General features: G+C 41.6%; 2 protein-coding genes across 4 annotated transcripts in view; one reads left to right on the top strand and one right to left on the bottom strand.

The window, feature by feature from the left end:
* The first annotated feature begins 412 nt into the window (after positions 1–412).
* Positions 413–10095, top strand: LOC121923373. The gene is made up of 5 exons (XM_042453729.1): positions 413–567; positions 3956–4061; positions 6194–6300; positions 8269–8441; positions 9665–10095. Exons 1-5 carry the CDS (start codon positions 456–458, stop codon positions 9944–9946), a joined length of 780 nt encoding a protein of 259 aa, XP_042309663.1. The 5' UTR covers positions 413–455; the 3' UTR covers positions 9947–10095.
* Positions 10096–10959: 864 nt separating this feature from the next.
* Positions 10960–19751, bottom strand: part of RACGAP1 (Rac GTPase activating protein 1) — a 48581-nt gene continuing 39789 nt past the window's right edge. For all 3 annotated transcript variants that reach the window (XM_042453727.1, XM_042453726.1, XM_042453728.1), the window contains exons 12-17: positions 18665–18863; positions 16749–16854; positions 16415–16547; positions 16133–16268; positions 15129–15237; positions 10960–13513 (exon numbers count right to left, since the gene is read on the bottom strand). In XM_042453727.1, the coding sequence (XP_042309661.1) occupies positions 13438–13513; positions 15129–15237; positions 16133–16268; positions 16415–16547; positions 16749–16854; positions 18665–18863 (759 nt within the window). In that variant the 3' untranslated portion in view covers positions 10960–13437. The remainder of the gene's footprint in view (positions 13514–15128; positions 15238–16132; positions 16269–16414; positions 16548–16748; positions 16855–18664; positions 18864–19751) is intronic.

Below are 19751 nucleotides of genomic sequence, written 5' to 3'. Positions count from 1 at the left end.
TGTTCAACTTGTGGCGTCTACTCCAAGTAGGCAGTAGAAAGAGAGGGAGCCTGCAAGTTAGATGGATGGTCTCGGTGAGAAAGTCATAGCATTGAGTCTGCAGGACCTGAGCAGTAGAGCAGTGGAGGATAGGGGGGCATGGAGATGCCTAGCCATGGGATTGCCATGAGCTGGAGGTGAGCCAAAGCTCAGGCCAAGGAGGCAGAATGCGAGAGCCCTACTGGTTGGGCTCCAGGGCGGATTAGCTCTTGCCAAGGGCTCTGCAGTAATCCGGAAGCACCAGCCTCTCAGGCGCCTAACTCCCCAGGAACCCAGGGCACCAGCTCCGGAGTACAGCGGGGGCGCTCCGCCCACTCATGGCCCTTCCTGCTACTTGATTGGCTACTTCAGGCAGCCGCTGCTCGGGATTGGCTCCGACGCAGCAGACATTCCAGAGTACTGTAGAGTGGGGTTCCATGGGGCTGGCGGGTCCTGTGTGGCTGCTGGGCGGCGTGGCCCTGGCCCTGCAGTGGGCCTTGTGGGTGCTGGCGGCAGCCTTGCGCACCGAGAAGTTCTACGACTTAGCCGGTGAGGGGGGGGGGCTCCCAGGGGGAGGGGAGGGAAGCCCAGGGAGGGACCCCGGGAAGAGTGGGCTCTTGGAGGGGCCAGCGAGGGCCCTTTGGGTTGCAGCCCCCTCTTTGCAAGCCTTGCCCCGCTTGCCAAGCTAGTTATTAGTTAGTTATTTTATTTTTATGCCGCCTTTCTTCCAAATTGGACCCAAGGCGGCTCACAAAAGATTGCAGTGTGACATTCAAGCTTCCCTCCCTTCTCTTTCTTTCTTTCTTTTTTGCTTCTAACACTCCCACAAAGTTAGACTGTATCCGCATTGAAGACAATAATGCAGCTTGACACCACTTTAAACTGCCATGGTTCCATATGGAGTTCTGGGATTGGAAGTTTGGTGACATATTTAGCCTTCTCTGTCAGAGAGCTCTGATGCCACCAGTAAATGCAAGTCCTAGGATACTATAGCATTTAACAATTAACGTGGTGTCGAACTGCATTATTTCTGCAGTGTGGATGCGGCCTTACTCTTTGGGTCGCAAGTCGCTCAAAATGCTGCAGCCAGCATGGCCAAACTGCTGGCTGGGTGATTCTGGAAGTTGTGGTCCTAAAATTTTGGTTATGCTGCTCTTTGATTCTAGGAAGGATGAACGCACTTCAGATGCTAAGGTGCGAAGTGATATATAGTGGGCCCTTAGTATCCTACTGGGGTATGGTTCCCCATGGACACTAAAATCACAACTCCCATTAAATACAATGGTATAATAAAATGGTGTCCCTTGTATAAAATGGCAAACCAAGACTTGCTTTTTGGAATTAATGTTTATTACAAATTTCCAGCTGTGAATGGTTAAATCCATGGATAAGGAATTTGTGGATATCAAGGGTGGACTCTTAACACGTTCAAACAGCAAGTTTCTATGCATTTATAGGGGTTTTTTTGTGGGTTTTTCGGGCTATGTGGCTGTGTTTTAGAAGAGTTTATTCCTGACGTCAGAGAAGCCACAGATGCCAGTGAAATGTCAGGAATAAACTCTTCCAGAACATAGCCACATAGTCCGAAAACGCACAAAAAAGTATGGATGCCGGCCATGAAAGCTTTTGACATCACATTTCCATGCATTTCTTTTTCTGTATCCAGTCTGTGTATATCCCTTCTTTTCCATTGAAAAAGGAAGCCTCTTCTCCAGAGGTTGAAGGCAATCTGGAAGTCTGCAGAACCCCAGTTTGCTCCTGATCTTTTCCTTCCACTGCTTTTACCTGGAGCCCTTGGAGGATTTTGAGAATGCCACTGGTGTGTGGTTTGGGATTGATTAAATAAGCCCTGCTTTGGTAATAGTTATTTAAAGAAGTGGCAGTCTTGTTAAGTCTGAAAAATTACACTCATCTATTAAGTGATCAGGGAAATATTGAAACACTGCTGTTGACTTCTCTCCCACTGCCCCATGAGAGCTTCTGCATTGCAAGCTGTGTCAGACCAACACAAATAAATGGCCAGCCAGCAGAATTTGTGTTCTCTCTGCATCCAAGAGGGCAATTAATCCCTTTGCTGTCTTAATGTATTTAGAGTGTACAGAGGACAGCATCTTGGCAAGAGGTATGAAAGACTAGCCATGGATGTCCAGGAGAAAGCCCTCCCCCCTCTCTTTGTTTTTGCTAAAGTGTATGCACATTGTAGCATCAGTGTAGTAGTTTAGAGCATGGGAACAGATTTGTTGTTGTTAGCCCCCCTTGGGTCAATCTCAACTCATGGCAACCCTTGGATGAGACATCTCCAAGACTCTCTATCCTCCACTATTCTTCTAAACTCTTGCAGATTTATACCCGTGACTTCTTTCAGAGTCCATCCATCTAGCGCATGGTCTTCCTCTCTTTCTCCTTCCCTCTATCTTTCCTAGCATTCTTGTCTTTTCTAATGAATCATGACTTCTCATGATGTGAGTATGACAGCCACATTTAGTCATCTTGGTTTCTGGGGAAATTTCAGGCTTGATCTGTTCTAGGACCCATTTATTGGTTCTTTTTACTATCTGCAGTATCCTCAGCACTCTTCTCCAGCACCACATCTCAAATGAATTTATTCTCTTTTTGTCCATTTTCTTAACTGTCCAGCTGTATCATCCATACACGGTAATGGGAAATATAATGGCTTCTATGATTCTAACCACTTTGGTGGGAAGGGAACAGATTTATCACCCATTAAATTTGACATGGGGAACCTCAGAAGCCAAATCTTGCCCTTTCTAGTTTCCCTGCCTGACCCTCTGTGCACCCCGCCCCCAGCCTCCCTATTTGATGGTTCCCCAGCTTTTGCAGAGTATTTTCCTTATGAATTTTTTTGTGCTTTTAGCCTTTGACCCTGTCCAACATTGACATGTGGCCCCTGGGCACCGCTTTGAAACTGAACTTGTCTCTGAGCTAAAAGAGGTTTTCTCTGCTTATGAAATGAATCTGGACTTATTAGATATAAGGTAGCGTACTGTTCGGCATTCAAACAGCTCCCCACCTGCCCCACGGAGCTACCCCACATTGGCATGTGGACTGTAAATCTTATCATTTCAAAATACTGTGTTTTCTGCCCTATTGAAGGCCCATCATAGCTTAGGCCAGATGATACTGCAGATGATACTGAGATAGAGGCAAAGATGCTTCCCTTTCATTATAGACCACACAAGCAGGTGAAGCTTATGTGTGATGGTACAACATCCTCCAAGGTTTTGCACAGAGAGTGCAAGCCACAGAGCCTGGAACATACCTCGGTCCTTCAGCAGACAGGAGCAGGGTTGCTGTCACAGCCTTCGTATATTGTCAGGTGCTGCTTTTGCATCTTACTTGCCTTGAATGTAGGGGCAGGTTGATGAGATATGCAATGTAACAAATAACGCAAGGTAATCGTTATTGCACAGGTGCTGTGATAACAGAATAGAGGAGGACTGAAACATCCAAAGTCATTTGCCTGGGAAGATTCTAGATGAAAGAACAAAGAGGGGATGGTATAGGAAAGGAGAAAACTAGACTTGTTTGATTCATTACATATTCAAAATACCAGCCCCCATAATTTTGAAATCATGTGTGTTTTATTAGCTAGCTCATTATGTATATGCAAATATTCCAAAATCTAGAAAAAAAAATTCTAAATACTAAATACCTCTCGTCCCAAGAATTTCAGATAAGAAAGGCTTAGTCTGGACAACATGATGGAAACTAGAAGTAGTCGAATATGAAGCACTACCATTTAGTCACAGTTAATCATATGCCTAGGTCCTTCTATGGAAGGATTACATTTATGAGTGCTCTCAGAAGGCCTATCCCTTGTCAAGGAGGAGTGCAAGCACTGCTGGATGACTGTGTCCTTCTTTTAATGGCTGAAGAAGATCTCCTTCTCATCCTCCTTCTTTCCTCCCTTCTCTAGGGAGTGGGACATTCATCCTACTGGCACACCTAAGCCTCAGATGGGGCAACACCCAGCATCCTCGGCAGCAAGTCCAAACAGGGCTAGTGACTATCTGGGGTCTGAGGTAAGTTTCTGATGAATTTTTGTTTGAGGGGGAGACAGGAATTCACTTTGACAGTTCATAGGCAAACATTATGAATATTGATATCCAAGAGAAGATGAGTTATTTAGAATATGCAGAGAGCATCCTGGAACCTGGCTGACATCACTCATATAAAGAATCATAGAATCATACAGTTGGAAGAGACCACAAGGGCCATCCAGTCCAACCCCCTGCCATGCAGGAACTCCCAATCAAAGCATCCCCGACAGATGGCCATCCAGCCTCTCTTTAAAGACCTCTAAGGAAGGAGACTCCACTACTCTTTGAGGGAATGTGTTCCACTGTCGAACAGCCCTTACTGTCAGGAAGTTCTTCCTAATGTTGAGGTGGAATCTCTTTTCCTGCAGTTTGCATCCATTGTTCCGTGTTCTAGTGTCTGAAGCAGCAGAAAACAAGCTTGCTCCCTCCTCAAAATGACATCCCTTCAAATATTTAAACAGGGCTATCATATCACCTCTTATCCTTCTCTTCTCCAGGCTAAACATACCCAGCTCCCTAAGTTGTTTCTCATAGGACATGGTTTCCAGACCCTTCACCATTTTGGTTGCCCTCCTTTGGACACACTCCAGTTTCTCCACATCCTTTTTGAATTGTACTGCCCAGAACTGGACACAGTATTCCAAGTGAGGCCTGACCAAAGTAGAATAGAGTGGCACTATTACTTTCCTTCATCTAGACACTATACTAAAATAAAAACTTTTAACCATACTTGTGTTTGTGCCTTCAAGTCATTTCCGATTTATGGCAACCCTGTCATGGGTTTTCTTGGCAAGATTTGTTCAGAGAAGGTTTGTCATTGCCTGCCCTTGAGGCTGAGAGGATGCAGCTTGCCAAACGTCACCCATTGGTTTTCATGGCTGAGTGGGAATTGCACCTTGGTCTCCAGAGTCCAACATTTGAACCACTACACTATGTTGGCTCTCAAACCATCCCCTGTACTTTGAATAAATCCTTCCACTTCATTCATTTCTAACAGATTTGTTTCTTCTCCTGGGCAATGGCTGCAACTCTCAAACTCCAGTTGTGGTCTCTCAAGGGGGATGATTGTGTTTATGCCATGATTCCATAACCACAGAAGAAAAACACACAGTGTGGTACTAAAGCTCCTGCAAATCACAGCTTTCATGTTTGTTATTGGCTGGCATCTTGGTGATTTACAGATTTGGTGTTAAATCCAACCTTATGCCTATACAACTAACTGTTTTGGTACTGTGGAGGTTTGAATTCTCTACCAACTGTGCACCATCCAAAACTGTCCCCAAAACACATTTTACGTTGCAGCAACCCCTGCCCAACATGTCAGGTGAAGGCAGGGACAGCAGGGTAATTCTGAACTATGTCTCTTTAGCTGAACTCAGAGCAATGTCATCCTCTGTGATCTCCAGAGGATTCCAGAAGATGTCAGTCACTGTGTGTCCAACTATGGGAACATAAGTGGACTTTGTCCTACTGCCCTTTCTCTTCTCTTCACTGACTGGTAAATGGCATGTTGGGTGAGGGGGCTGCAGGAGCAAAAACATGGTTTTTGAGATGGTGTGAAAGATGATGTAGCATACTTTCTCCTGGTGGAACTTCACAGTGTCTCCCTGAGCCAGAATCTCATCCCTTTTTACAAATTTCTAGTCCTTATTGTTGCCTGGGTATGTTTGATCATGTGCAGACAATGCCTGTTGAAGACTGGATCAGTTGTTCAGCAAGACCTCTAAAGTCACAGGCAGAACATGAATATATTGCAGATTTCCTTATCCTTCCTTGTCACTAGCAGAGGCAATATATTATTCATAATCTTTAAAAATAATACTGAATAAATTGTGCACAATAAGAAAAAAATTGCGTAATTTATACAGATTGACAGACTCTTTTCTTTAGTGCAGGATTTTGATTTTTAAGTACACACAACTTTTCCCATGGCTTATCATCATATCAGAAGCAGCTTTTTCTGCTGTTGTTAAAGTCACAAAAGCACAGCCAACAAAAAATGGTTATTAAATGACGGTTGAACTTTCAGTCAACCATCACTATTAAATGATGGTTGAACCTTCATAACAACACACATCCTTGTCAATGTATTCAGTTGTCTCTGCTGTTTTCAGGCTGGGCCTTTTCCTCTTCCTACGGATCTTGAAGGAGGGGCGCGACAGACGATTCCATGGTGTAAGAGACCACCCAGGCACTTTTTTTGTTTACTGGACAATGCAAGGTGAGAATGTCAGATAATCAGTTTGGGGAAAGGGGACACATTCTTTTCACCATTTTGTGTATGACTTACACAGGTCTATGTGCTGTTTGTTTCTGGGCTCAGTTTATAGGCCTGGTAGTTCTCCAAGTGGTATTGGATTGCAGTTCTCATCTGGTTTCACAAATGGCTATATGGATGAGGACTCATGCGAGTTGCAGTCCAACACCTGGAAGGCCACATGTTGACAACCCACATTCTAGGCTTTAAAGTGCTAAATCAGCCCCTCCCCCGTCATTTCCATTAGCCCTAGCTAACATATCCTGTGGTGATGGATCATGGAAGTTGAAGTCCAAAACATCTGGAGTGCACTAGGTTGCCCTAAACAGATTATAATCAGGTAACCATAGAGAGCCAGCATTGTTTGAGCATTGGACTGGGACTCTGGATATCAGGATTCGATTCCTGGCTCAGCCATGGAAACCCACTGGGTGATACTGGACAAGTCACACACTCTTAGTCCCTGAAAACCCTGTGATAGATTTGCCTTAGGGTTGCCATAAGTTAGAAAATACTTGAAGCTACGCAAAAACAAAACCTTTGAAGCCATTTGCTTCCATCTAGGTCTGCCTTAGAATTAATATCCACTTCAGGCATCTTGTACTTCACACAAGTTCAAGACTATCCACTGGATGTGAGAGGCAGGGCCTTTTCTGTAGCAGTTTCACTCCTCTGGTATGCTGTCACCACCAAGATCCATTTGGATCCCTGTGCCTGTATATTGTTTCTTTCAAAAATTTATTTCAATGATCTTTTAAAGTGCAACATCATTCAGTTCTAACAGTGTTCATTTTTGGAATGGAACTTCTTTCAGCCAAATTTGAGGTTTCTTTGGTGATGGTGGTTCTGTTTTACTATTCTTTAACAACCGTTAGTAAATTGCATTTTATGATTGTATTGCATTCCTTTTATCTGCATGTGGTTAGCCATTCTAGCTGCAACAGTGCAGTGGTGGTTGTGGTAATATTTGGGTTGGATCCAGATTGGAATGTATGCAGGTCAGCTTACTCAAGCAGCTTTCATCACTCCTTCAGCAATTCAAAAGTTCTACATGGCAAGTTGGGAGGCCCTGCTGAATGGAGTGTAGTATAATGTGAAAAGATGCATGAGAATCCCTGAAGTTAGGTATATAGAAGCCCCTCTCACCCGGAGAGTCAGTGTGGCATAGTGGTTTGAGTGTTGGACTGAGATTTTGGAGACCAGGGTTTGATTTCCTGCTCGGCCATGAAACCCAATGGATGACCTTGGGAAAGTCACATGCTCTCAGCCCCTTGGGAAAGCAATGGCAAACCTGTGAACAAATCTTACCAAGAAAACCCCATGATAGGTCCTCCTTAGGGTGCTGTAAGTCAGAACTAATTTGAAGGCACATGATACATACACAGACACTGACACATACCCTTTCACCCACAAAAGCTAGATTCTGGATCCAACCCAACTCTTTTTCCTCCTCCAATGAAACTCATCAGAGTATGCCTTGAGGCACAGAAATCTGGTATTTTCAGGTTCTTTTAAAAACAAAGCACAAGTGGCTAGAAATTGCTGAGGCGCAAAGCTCAAAAACATGAGAGTAAGGTTTGGAGACACCACAAAAGGTAGGGGAGCTGAGAGGCGCTTTTGCCAGAAGTTGTCTCTTTCTCTGTGTGTGTATACAAACCAAACTCTGTATAAAATAAGCAACAGCACTGTACAGTTGAGAGTGACAGAATATTTTTTGAAGCTACATAAAGGAAGCAGGACTTTGGCCTGCAAACTGGGAGTTAGTTATATATTCTGAGGCAGAGGACACAATTTCCAAGTGTAGCTGGTTAAGTACATGTTTAATAATGCATTTAGGTGCAGGTTTACTCAAGACATTCCATTGAATTCAGTGGAAAATACGCCTGGTTAAGTGTGCCTATCAGGATACATCTTCCTGTTATTTTTCTGCAGGTGTCTGGGTATTTATAACACTTCTCCCTACTCTACTGCTAAATCTGGAGAAACGTGAAAAGCCTCTGGGATTTTGGGATTACCTTGGATGGAGCACCTGGGCAGTAGGGTTCATTGTAGAGGCTGTAGCTGACCAACAGAAGTGGCACTTCAGAAGCAATCCTGATAATGCAGTGAGTCATGGCTGGGAGGTTCTCAGCTTTGCAGTTGTAATTATGAAATTTCACAGAAATCCAACCCTTGATGGCAGAAAAGTCTGTGCACGGCCTTATCACATGAATTAAGTTATTATGATTATTATTATGATTATTATTAATTATTATGTTTATTTATATAGCGCCATAGGCTTTACATAGCACTTTACAAAGGAGAAAAACAATCCAAAATAAAAACAAAAGCTTGCCAACAGTGCACAATCTAAAACCACAAACAAAGATTATAAAATTAATAAAATATTACTATAACAAGGTTAAAACAATACTATCATTGGATTCTTTGGGACTTTTGCTGAAAACTTTTTCTGATTCTTTAGGCAGTGGTGTAGTAAATCTAGAGCCACAGAGAAGGGAACTTCTGGCTTGTGGGGCTAATGTGCCCCACATATGCAAGCCTATCTCCTCTAAGTTTGGCCTTGGGGCTACCCCAAAGGAAGCTCCTGTTATTTCTAATCAACCATAGTTTGGATTTCCTCCCTGACTCTGTTCCTCTCCTGCAAGCTCTCTGTGATCAAATAACATCCTGGTCTACTGAGGTGTTGGAAGTGGTCAGATGTCTTATTGTCATACTAAGGATAAAACATGCAGAGGCCACAGGTGTCTTGTAAAATGGGTTACTACTCTCGTGTGTCTACTGCAGAGAAAATGAGAGTACGTGGAAGGCCTTGTGGTTTGAAGGAAATATTCTTCTAGGCTTGGATGGAAAAGGGTAGCCTGTGGGCCAAACTCTATGTGTGTATGATTTGTAGGCTTTTAAAAAAATCTAAACACTGCTGCAAAAGCACCAAAACTGCATAAACAGAGCAGTTTGTCAAAAAAAGTAAATATTATTTCCCATCAGGCCCCAGCCCATCAAGCCCATGGAGGATACAAGCTATAATTTGGTATCACCTCAAGAAATACACATTACCTATTTGTAAAAATTTACCAGGCTAAGATAGGATGCTTTTATTTCTATATCAAAATGGGCTGCCTTTTTCTCCGTGGGGGATGTCTAATGAGGAAGTTTATTTCTAGAGGCCCCTTTGGTAGGCACAATGTTGCTTTGGGAATCCTATCCAACTGAACATCACCAATGATGCTAAGAATCCAGACATCAGGGAAGCTAGGTTTGCATTTCACCCCTATGTATTAACGTTATGATTATTTCATAAACTTTTTACTTTTTTATTCTTTCCCAGGGGAAGTTTATTCAGAGCGGCCTGTGGGCATATAGTCGCCACCCCAACTACCTAGGGGAGATTGTCCTGTGGACAGGACTCTTTGTGTCAGCCACATCGGTGCTACGTGAGTGGCAATACATCAGCATCGTCTCACCACTGCTTGTGTGGTACTTGCTTAATTACGTCAGTGGGATTCCACTGCTAGAGAAAGCAGCCATGAAGAGATGGGGGAAGGAGGCAGCTTTTCAGGCCTACTTGCAGAAGACACCTATACTGTGGCCTGTTGGTTTCAGGCAATAGAACACAAGGCAGTCCTAGCATGGAGACCACCTTATACTACACCTCCTGCAGTACGTGTTTAGTCAGCCAGTTGTTCATATTCTTGGAGCAGCCTAACTCCAATGTGTGTTGAAAATCTATAAAGTGAAATACATCAGGGTGTACAAATAGCTTGCCATCTGGAGTTAAGCATGAAAGCAACCAATGCCATGAGGGAGCCCTGTCACATGCACCAGTCCTCAGTGAACAGATTCCGGCATGGTCTTTCTGCCGTCACAATATCCATAGTATTTCCCTCAGTGTCCTGGAACAAAAACCTGTCTGGTATAAAACACTAATCTGAGATTAGAAGGCTGTGCTGGTCTTTTTTAGCTTCAATTACATAAAGTAGCTGGAAGCTTTGCTGTCTTCTTGGTAAGTGGGTGCCCCTTGCCTAGCTCCCTGAAGCGTTAATCCCAATAAATCCAGTACTCTGAGAAAAGAGGAGATCATAGGCAGTAAGTTCACCTTTTGTAGAAAGAAGCATGAATGCATCCTGCTGAAACAGGGTTAGTGGCAGATAACACACCAGCTCTAACAGCAGCACGCTGGCGGCCTCCAACTTTATGTGAGAGTGACTATTTCCTTCTGTCTTTTTATGTAAAGCCAATCTTGTAAATCCTCCAGTGTTGATAAAGCTGTCATCTTCATAATTAGAGTTACTTCACCAGCTATGAGTATACTGAGATCTCTATACTGACAAGCATGATATACTCTTAGGAGAGCACCTCTTAAATCTTAAAATGGTATAGATGGTTACTTGTTCCTGTTCACCTAACTCTACTAGGTAAGGCAAGTGGAGCTTTTGAATGAGTACCTCTTAAAATAGTGCAGTTAAAGTCAACCAAAGGAATATTCACATGTGATAACAGAATAACCTTAGGAAGTTCACCTGGATGCTTTTATGTTCTTCACATATTTTAGTCCTCTCTCTCTCTCTCTCTCTCTCTCTCTATATATATATATATAATTAATCACCTCTAAGGAATAACACATTTGCTCTTAGTGTACACAAGGTGGTGCTAGAAAGCAGTACCCTAAATTTCATATAGCTCCATATTTTGGGTCAATGTTAATTCTATGAAGTACTCAGCTACAACCTAAACCTACTCTTACTCAAGTCCATTGACAATGTGATGGACTCTCACCTGAAAGCACTGATCACCCCATTCATATGCAAAACATTCCAATTTAATTTCATTTTCCTTGATAAGGTGGAGGCACTAATGTACAAATCATCTTAGTTGCACTTTTTGGATTTCCCACAAAAGTGCCCCCCTCACCCAGCAAAGTCTGCTACCTGGAATACAGTGTCACTTGTTTCAGCTTCAGTCATTTTCTATTACCTTTTTCACTCCCACAGTACATTAGTTTTTGCCTGATGCTTCTCAACAATTTTTAATCAGACACCTGATTTGTATGAGAAGGCCAAAGCTTTTCATCCCTAGAAACAAACTGCTGTGAATTTCAACTGCTCTTGGATTTTGTTTGAAAGACTGCATTAGCATTCTTCAAATTAACTTGGAGTTATCAGCAAATTCAGATACTTTACTCCCTCAAACTGAGTGTTTGAACAAATTAAGATTCCCAAAACAAATCCTTAGATGGCTGTTTATTTTTGTCCATTGAGAAAAACTAGTCCATTTATTTGATTTCTATCCTGTCAACTGCAACTCAAATAGGACCAAAACTTAGTAAGCCTTTGATTAATCTTGAGGGCTTATAAATCCAAGGTTTCACCCAGATTAGCATTCTAAGAGGTACTGTATCCATCTCCTGCAAATAGAAAATACCTCAAAAATGAGTAAAAAATTGCTCTTAAATTAACCTTAGTTTGGCATGTTATTGAAAACGCAAAGCAAGATGACCTACAAATTCTTTTCAGTTTATAGCCATCATTAAATGATTTACTAAGAAAATTATGTTTTACTGCTCATGTTGACAGAGTATTCAATAGCCAAAAAAACCCCCCAACAATCTTGGATGAATCATAAAAGTGTACACTACAGAGATTCTATTTTCTTACTCAAGTCCTTTGGCTGAGATCGAGGGGTGAAACAGACCAGCAGCTTGAAGCAACCTCTGGACATTCAGCCCCCGACTGGCCAGGGACCACAGCAGTTGCACGGCCCACTCTGAAAGCTGGCTGCTAGCAAGGAGCGCTTTTCCAGTGGCTTTGGGCTGTCTTAGGAGGCCGTGGAACAACATCCAGCTGATCCTGGGACTGTGTCATCTGCATACCATGCCCCCAAAGCAGCTGGAAGTCACACCTTTTGGATTGTGTGTTTCAGGCCAAAGTCTCCTTCCCTTCTCATTTATTCACATCTTCCACTGCTATAAAGAATATACTTTTTGTGCATATATCACATGAGCATCTTTGGTAACCTTCATTAACTAGTACAAGCAAAGAGGCCATTTGAAGGCAAGAGTAAAATACAAAAATCTTAAATTTCACATAGTGTGAACACTGCAGCATTATGAAAACGTTGAGATAAGGTGAAATTTTGCAAATATTAGCCTGATTGCCTCAGCATTCCACAAATCAGTGTGTGTACAGACATACAAATGGAAAACACATTTTATAAAAAAACAAAGAGGCCTTTGTGGGAAGAATGAGTCAACAAACAGACTATTCCACTTTTACCCACTGAAGGCCCTGTTAAAAACTGGCAGGTAGGCTTAGGGGAGGTATAAATATAAGGGTAAAATGAGATTGCTATGGCTACAAAGTTAACAAGTACCAGTATGTGCTTATACCTGCCACTGAGATAATTAAAATAATCTAGACAAGATTTCTGAAGGATTTGAAAATAGCTATACAGTTAAGATACTCAATTCAAAATTACATTTACTTGGTGTTGTTCCCTACTGCTCAAGAGAGAACCTCAAACAGAAATTTGCGTGTGCATTAATGGGACAGTGGGTTTCAATTTTTCACTTGACCAAGTTCTGAATGTACATGTTTTTTTAAAAAGTCATCAGTTTCATTAAAAATAAGCTAACCAGAAGAGTACAAGTATAGTTTCAATATACACAGTTTCCCAGTACAATGGATCAACAATCAACCCCCTCCAGAAGATAGCTGTTCTGTGAAACAAGTATTGCTACTGGTACAAAATGTGTTCCCTTCTTTACAACTACAACATACAAATGAAAGAATGATGGGGTGTTTTGAGCTGATGGCAGCAGCTTCGCAGCTACAGAACCTTTTTTTTCAAAAACAGCCCACCTCTTGCAGTTTCTCTACAAACATATGCTGAGCTGATTTTATCAGTTATAACCCTACAATAAATGTGATAACAGAACTATATTACATTGCACATTAAAATTCAAATAAGTTGCAGTTAAAAAGCAGACATACAGATTTGATCTTAGGACACAGTGCTGCTGGGAATAGTGAAAGAACAACTCAAAAGTTTTATTGTCGTTTTCATAATAGGACAGTAAATGGATGTTCAGAACAGGAGCATGTTTCATTTCAGCACAGGAGAATCAAAAAAGTTGCCCTGACGTCCAAGACTGGTTGCGGACTTGCTTTTATTTGCAAATCTAGAAAAGAAATGGAAAGGGTCAACAAGTGTTAATTTTTTCCTCAGCATGTCTCAAGTATATATATTTGAATGATGGGTATTATCTATCAGATAAGTTTGCCATTTTACATATAGCATCTTGTCCACATCAACCCTACTTGTTTGATGCTTTCACCTTCCTGAGTGTGTAGCAGTCTTGAATAGCTATGTTTACACTTAGTTTGGCCACACTGGGAATGGAATATATAGGATTGTGCACTGCAGTTACCTAGCAACTGTAATACTTCACCCTCCTGCTACCTCTAGTAAAATTGGCTAGAGGAAGATGTGAAGAAGAAGAGAGCTGTAGTATTTAACATTAGTTTGGGCCTACATCAAGAGCAAATACCGCTGCTCCCCTGTGATGAGCCCAGGTTTAAAGAGAAAATTGACAAGACAGTAGCACCAAGAAGCAGTACAGCCATTTATGCTGAAGGGAAGTGAGAGTTCTGTCAAAATTCTATTTCAATTTAATTCAAATTCATAGATTTCTTTTTGGAAGGTTCATATTCTAGGCAAGGATCAACTATTCAGTTGTTCCACAATAGCCCTGTTGCTGGTGGATCTAAACAGCAAACAGTTGCTGGTAGATCTAAAAAAAAAATTACAACACATCAAGGACTCACGGACAATATAATAATGACAAAAGCCAAAAACCTGAAATATCAGACCAAATATATAGGTGTCAGATACTAAAACGTGTGTGAGATTATACAAAATGGGGTTCTGAGTCTACAATACATTAGCTCAAAAGACAATGTGACAGACATACCCACAAAGACACTTCCAATAGAGAAACATAAGATGTCTATCAAGATAGATCTAAACCTAGATGGTCACAAATAAAACACTTCACACAGAGTATTCATATTATAAAATATCTGGACATTTTGGAGGATGGCAGCATCATTCTAGACAAAATGTCCCAGATGTAACAATATGGGACAAAGGTGAGAGGTTACTCTGGTTCAAGCAGAAGCCATGATGAGTCAACATTCAAAGACTGCTGTGTCATAAAAAAACTGATGACACACAGACAGGACATGAAGTCACCAGGTGGCAAGGTTGCAAAGTCATGCCACATGGGGGACAGGAAATAGGTGTTACACACCAGTGAAGGGTTGGGATAGAAGCTCCAGCACTGGACATGTATATAAGGGAGGAGCTTCAACACCCGGTGGTGGTGTATAATATTGGCAAAGCATTCTGTCGGTGAGAGTAAGATTTTATAAACAGTGAAACTAAGAGTAAAAGCCTCCTTGAGAGAACTCAGCGTGCTGTCGTGTCTGCAGCTTCTGTGTGTGGGAGAAGGAGTTCTTCAGCCTGCACTAAAATTCAGTGATTTCTGTGGCGTTCCAGACGCAAAGCTTCAGCGGTGTACACTTCCAGTCACACAAGCGTGCCAACACTATCAAAAAACAAGCTCTCCCCATCATCATATACAGTAGTTTGAAAAAAGTTACAAAATCCCTCAGCAACAACCATAGCTAGCCCTTATCACTCCCTAAACTAATTTACTAGGCACCTCCAGAACTCTAACAAAAGGAAAGGAAATGTTTTGTTAACTATACCATGGAAGCAGCTGCTTAACTTACTTGGGTGTATTTCTGCTGAACGTAGATTTGACTTTCTGTGAGAGCGAGCTACTTGAAGGAGTCTTCACCATTTGTTGCTCTGGAGTGGTGAGTGGTCCCAACATACTCACTTTGTAAGAAGACAACACAAGCATCACACATCCATTAGCACTCCTAGCTCACAGTTAACAAATAGGTCCAGTGTGACATGTATATTTAAAAGAAGTCTTATAAAGCAGGTAAGTCTTCACTGGTCATGTATAAAATATAGAAAACATGAAATTACATTTCTCACTTGAGTTCCTATTATCAAGTTGCTGGGGCAGTGAAGCCAGCCCCCTCTTGGTCAAAAAGAATATACCCTAGTACACACCCACCCTAGTATTAGGATTTACTATTGGACTCTTAATAACCATTATTGCCATGCAAATTTTCTCCCAGTGAATTTTAAATCCCTCAACAAGGAAACTATAGATTCAAGTCATATAGCCAATTCTTTGAAAGAACATAGGAACTGGACATAAAGGAAATAACAACCATGTCACATTCTTTCCCTCCCTGTAATATGTCATAATGTAAATGCACAATACAATGGAAATAGGACCTACTTCATTTCACTGGTTGTTAGTTATCAAGGAAAGAACCAAGAGGATGCAGTAGTGTATTTCCATTATTGTGTCAAGTGAATCTGATCCTGAATTGCCTTTGTTTGGCAGCAGCCTCATATTTTATGGCACATCTATTCACATTCTGTAGCTGTTTTGCTCCCAGGATAAACATGTAGGATGGTGCAATCTCAACTTTTAACACTAAACAGATGACCAAGAAAAAAGTGTAGAAAAGGGACTGCTACATAGGGATGAAGTATATTAAAAGTGACATGTGGTAAAGTGCAACAGCCTGAATTATGATTCGAACCAGCATCTTCATATGGAAAAACTGGTGTTAAGCAATTTGATAAAAGAAGCAAATGTCAGCCAGCACATGTGGATCAGGGTTAGCAGTTCAACAAAGAAGATGATTACCTTTAACATCAGGGGTACACGGTGTGGAGTAGGCATTTGAGTTTTCAATTATGTGTGCTGGTTCAATGTTTTCTTGTTCCACCATCATGAACTGACTCCAATACTCCATGGGCAAGCAGATTAGCCGTTCCACAACCTAGAGAATCATGCTGGTATATGACTATATTCTTTTTCATACTGGTACACATAGAGAAACATCAATAACACAAATGGATGTTGTGTGCCACACATTTGATGCAACACACTGACATTTCTAGCATGACAGTTACACTGCAAACTTACCTTCGGTTGCCTCTTTGTGTCTTGCAGAAGTGTCATGGGATCAGGATCTAGAACTGCATGACCAACCAGTGTTGGCCCAAAGATTTTGGCCAGGTTGGAATTGTCCATTTTGGTATCTGGGCTTTGAGCCACTCTAGACAAGAGACAGAGACATTTTAGGCAGAGTGTTTTGGGCACACAGAAACTTATTCAAAATGAGAAGTCTGATGTGCTGTTCATTTGTTGAATTTATTCTTCTCCCAACACACATGAGAGTCTGATGAAAAGAATTCCAGCATTCCTTTTATATGTGATCTTTGAGAAAATAAAAATAAAAAAAACTAATGGCACTCACCTCTGGAGGTGTAGCATGAGGAACGCCAGAGTGTCCCTGTTAGCCTGTGGGAGCTCCCCAACAGTCTGATACATGGCTGCCACACTATTGTCCTCATCCAAGATTTCTTTAAACAAAAAGACAAAAACTGTGCTTCTGTGACTGCTTTTAATATAACAACAGACTTTATTAAGAGAGAGGGAAGGGATTGTGCTGTCTCCCATGTGCTGAAAGTATATATTGACACAGAGATCTACTCTTAAGCTGTAAAATAGGAATTACTATGGCTTAAGAGCCTAGGATACCAAGTCAGTAGAATCTCTAGTATTAATGTCAGAAAGGGAAAAGTTAATATAAATAAGGAACTTCTTTAGGATTTCCTTAGCATATAATAATACTCACAGGGGAGGAAATTAACCTTTTAAAGCAAACTGTTAAGTACCACAGTGGAACAGTTCACAATATGGAACAAATGAATAATTACTGAGATGGACCAAACAACTGCCTTGCCCTCTTTGTATTCGTAATCTATGTTTTTGTGGGCTTGAGGATTTTTTTTAAAGCAGTTTCCATCAGGTCAGGGATGTGTGCTCTCAGTGACACACTCACTCCCCCCCCCCCCCCCCCCCCCCCCCGGTCCCAATTAGTGATTTATCAAGATTTTCTATTACCCATTAAAATAATGAAAAAATGATATAAAAAAGAAAAGAATTAAGCATTAGTTAGGAGGAGGGGAAAATTCTTTGAAAAACAGATGTTATCCCTTTGGGTGGTACAAAACTATTGAAAAGAAAAGAGGCTTCCAGTTATGTAATTATGTCCTTATCATTGCAGTCTTGGGTTTCTGCAATATTACTGAAAACGGAAGACTAGATTTTCAATCAAATAAGTAGTACGATAAGAACAAGACAGAAGACAATGTAAGGGAAAGAAGAGGGGAGGCAAGTTCATTTGTTTAAGGGCAAAGAGATAAGCGTACCAAATACTTGTCATTTGGGGAAAATATTACAGTTAAATCACACCAGAGTGCCAGTCTGTATGTGAAGACATTTGAGTAAATTATTCCTTTAGATGTGTCATTCACTCTTAAGGAGCCAGTGCTAGATGTTCTATGACCCAGCCGGCAATATCAGGTGGAATCCATGTCCCCCCCCTCTTTCTGTCTCTAACACAACAGTAGAAGTTCAAACTGTTATTTCAATCATTTCATTTCAAGACTTCACATGGTGAAAAACTGATAGCCAGTGTCTTATAAGCTGCCCACCAGAAGAAAGCCAAGGTTTTCCCTCAAAGCATATTTGACAGTCCCTGGGCAGACTTGGCTTCCTGACAGCCAATCACATTTCAGGCAGACTGTGAGGGAGGGCCTGCAGGGGCAGGAGAAGGTATAAAAGCAGGAGTGAATGGAGGAGAGTCTTCAGTGAGAGTGCATACGAGGGAGACAGGGAATTTGAATGGGCCTTAGAGAGAGTCATAGGTATTGTGAAAAGCCAGTAGAGAAGCTGGAGAGAGATTTTGAGAGAGAGAGAGGGGGGGGGGGTCTCAGTACAGTTGGATAAGGATTCTGCCTAGGAGAGGAAATTGTGATAAGTCTACAACTGTTACATTGATGTAACCAAGTTTGAACTAAATTACCTAAGCTACTTTCTTAAATAACTGAACGTTATTTAATAAAGTTACTGTTTATTTGTTGTAACAGATGTCTGAGTGAATTCTAGACATTAGAAACAAATACAAACACACTACTAAGATATTCAATTTATTTGGGGAAGACACTTGGGACGCTAGCCCTTATACACTCAAGGAGAGTGTTAAAAGGGTGAAACCAGGGCCGGTGTCGATGACCTTCTGTGAAGAAGTAAAAGGTAACCTCAAGGTATAAGGAAGGTCTCGTCACAACATCCTAATTACTTGAGACAGTCCTGCATTATGTGTACCTGCTGCCTCCATGAAGGCCTTGTTCAGACGGAAGGTGAGAAGAGGCTCTTTGAGATTGCGAAGGAAGTCTTTGAGGAGGCCACATATGGCATGGATGTCTTCCACTTTGCTAAGCAGGGGCATAGTTTTCCCTCGAAGGAACTTCTCCTTCAGGTCTTTCACTGTGCGGTCACAGCCAGAAATTCGATACAGACCTGTCTGTTGAAAAAAATATCTTGAAAGCAACATTTACTCAGAAATCCGTTTGGGTTCAAGTAAAACACATTTCCAAGTGTTCAGGACTGTATCCATAATTACTGCAAAGGCATATTTGACAGAGGCCACCTTGCCAACATAGCAATATAATATTCTTCTTTGTAAACCAGGGGAAGGCAACAGTTTGGGGAGCAGCACTCGAGCTCCCTGGAATACTTCAGTGGGAATGTGCTATGCTTGTCATACCATCTGTTTTCACTCTCATGTCAGTAGAGTCAGAAACCACCATTTCACCTTAAAAATGGCAGCATCCTATATTGAGGTGAAACTTATTATGCACAGTCTGAAGTCTAAGGTCAAATGCTAGTAAGGATCAATACCACAAACAGGCCAGCCAGGCAAGAAGACCCTAGAAGGAGAGTCAGGGAACTGACCCAGGGTAAGCCAGTCTAAACCACAGTAGACACAGATGCAAAGTCAAGCAGTCCAAAATAAAAGGATGACTAGGGCACAGCAGATAATAAACAAAGAGAGCAAAAATAAAATATAGCCCTAAATCAATCACCAGATATGCAATCAGAAGGCATGGTATGCAAGTAAGGCAGGAATGGCCAGCTAAGTTCAGGAGACACATGGCTTCCAGCAGTCTTAAATCTTATGCTGCTGAATACTAAATGCCTGGCCACAGGTATTTCACTGATTCTTACAACTGAGGAATTCTGTTTTATAGTTGAGCACTTCACCTAGCAGTTTCAAGCTGCCTGTCTTCAGTTAGTGTAGTAAGTTGTCCTTTGCCACTCAGTTAGATGGGTTTTAGAATTCTTGTTAGCATCATGGCCAAACACTAACAGCTTATTAACTTGTATTAGAGATCTCATTGGATATGTTTTG

Source organism: Sceloporus undulatus, chromosome 2, assembly GCF_019175285.1.
Source record: "Sceloporus undulatus isolate JIND9_A2432 ecotype Alabama chromosome 2, SceUnd_v1.1, whole genome shotgun sequence".
Lineage (NCBI taxonomy): Eukaryota > Metazoa > Chordata > Lepidosauria > Squamata > Phrynosomatidae > Sceloporus > Sceloporus undulatus.
This window is presented reverse-complemented; position numbering and strand designations above follow the sequence as displayed.

Bases quoted from the DNA above. Each gene is read 5' to 3' on its own strand.
- LOC121923373 (XM_042453729.1), top strand. From the start codon at position 456: ATGGGGCTGGCGGGTCCTGTGTGGCTGCTGGGCGGCGTGGCCCTGGCC. The intron at 4,062-6,193 runs GTAAGTTTCTGA...TGCTGTTTTCAG, and splicing joins GTGACTATCTGGGGTCTGAG to GCTGGGCCTTTTCCTCTTCC. The intron at 8,442-9,664 runs GTGAGTCATGGC...ATTCTTTCCCAG, and splicing joins GAAGCAATCCTGATAATGCA to GGGAAGTTTATTCAGAGCGG.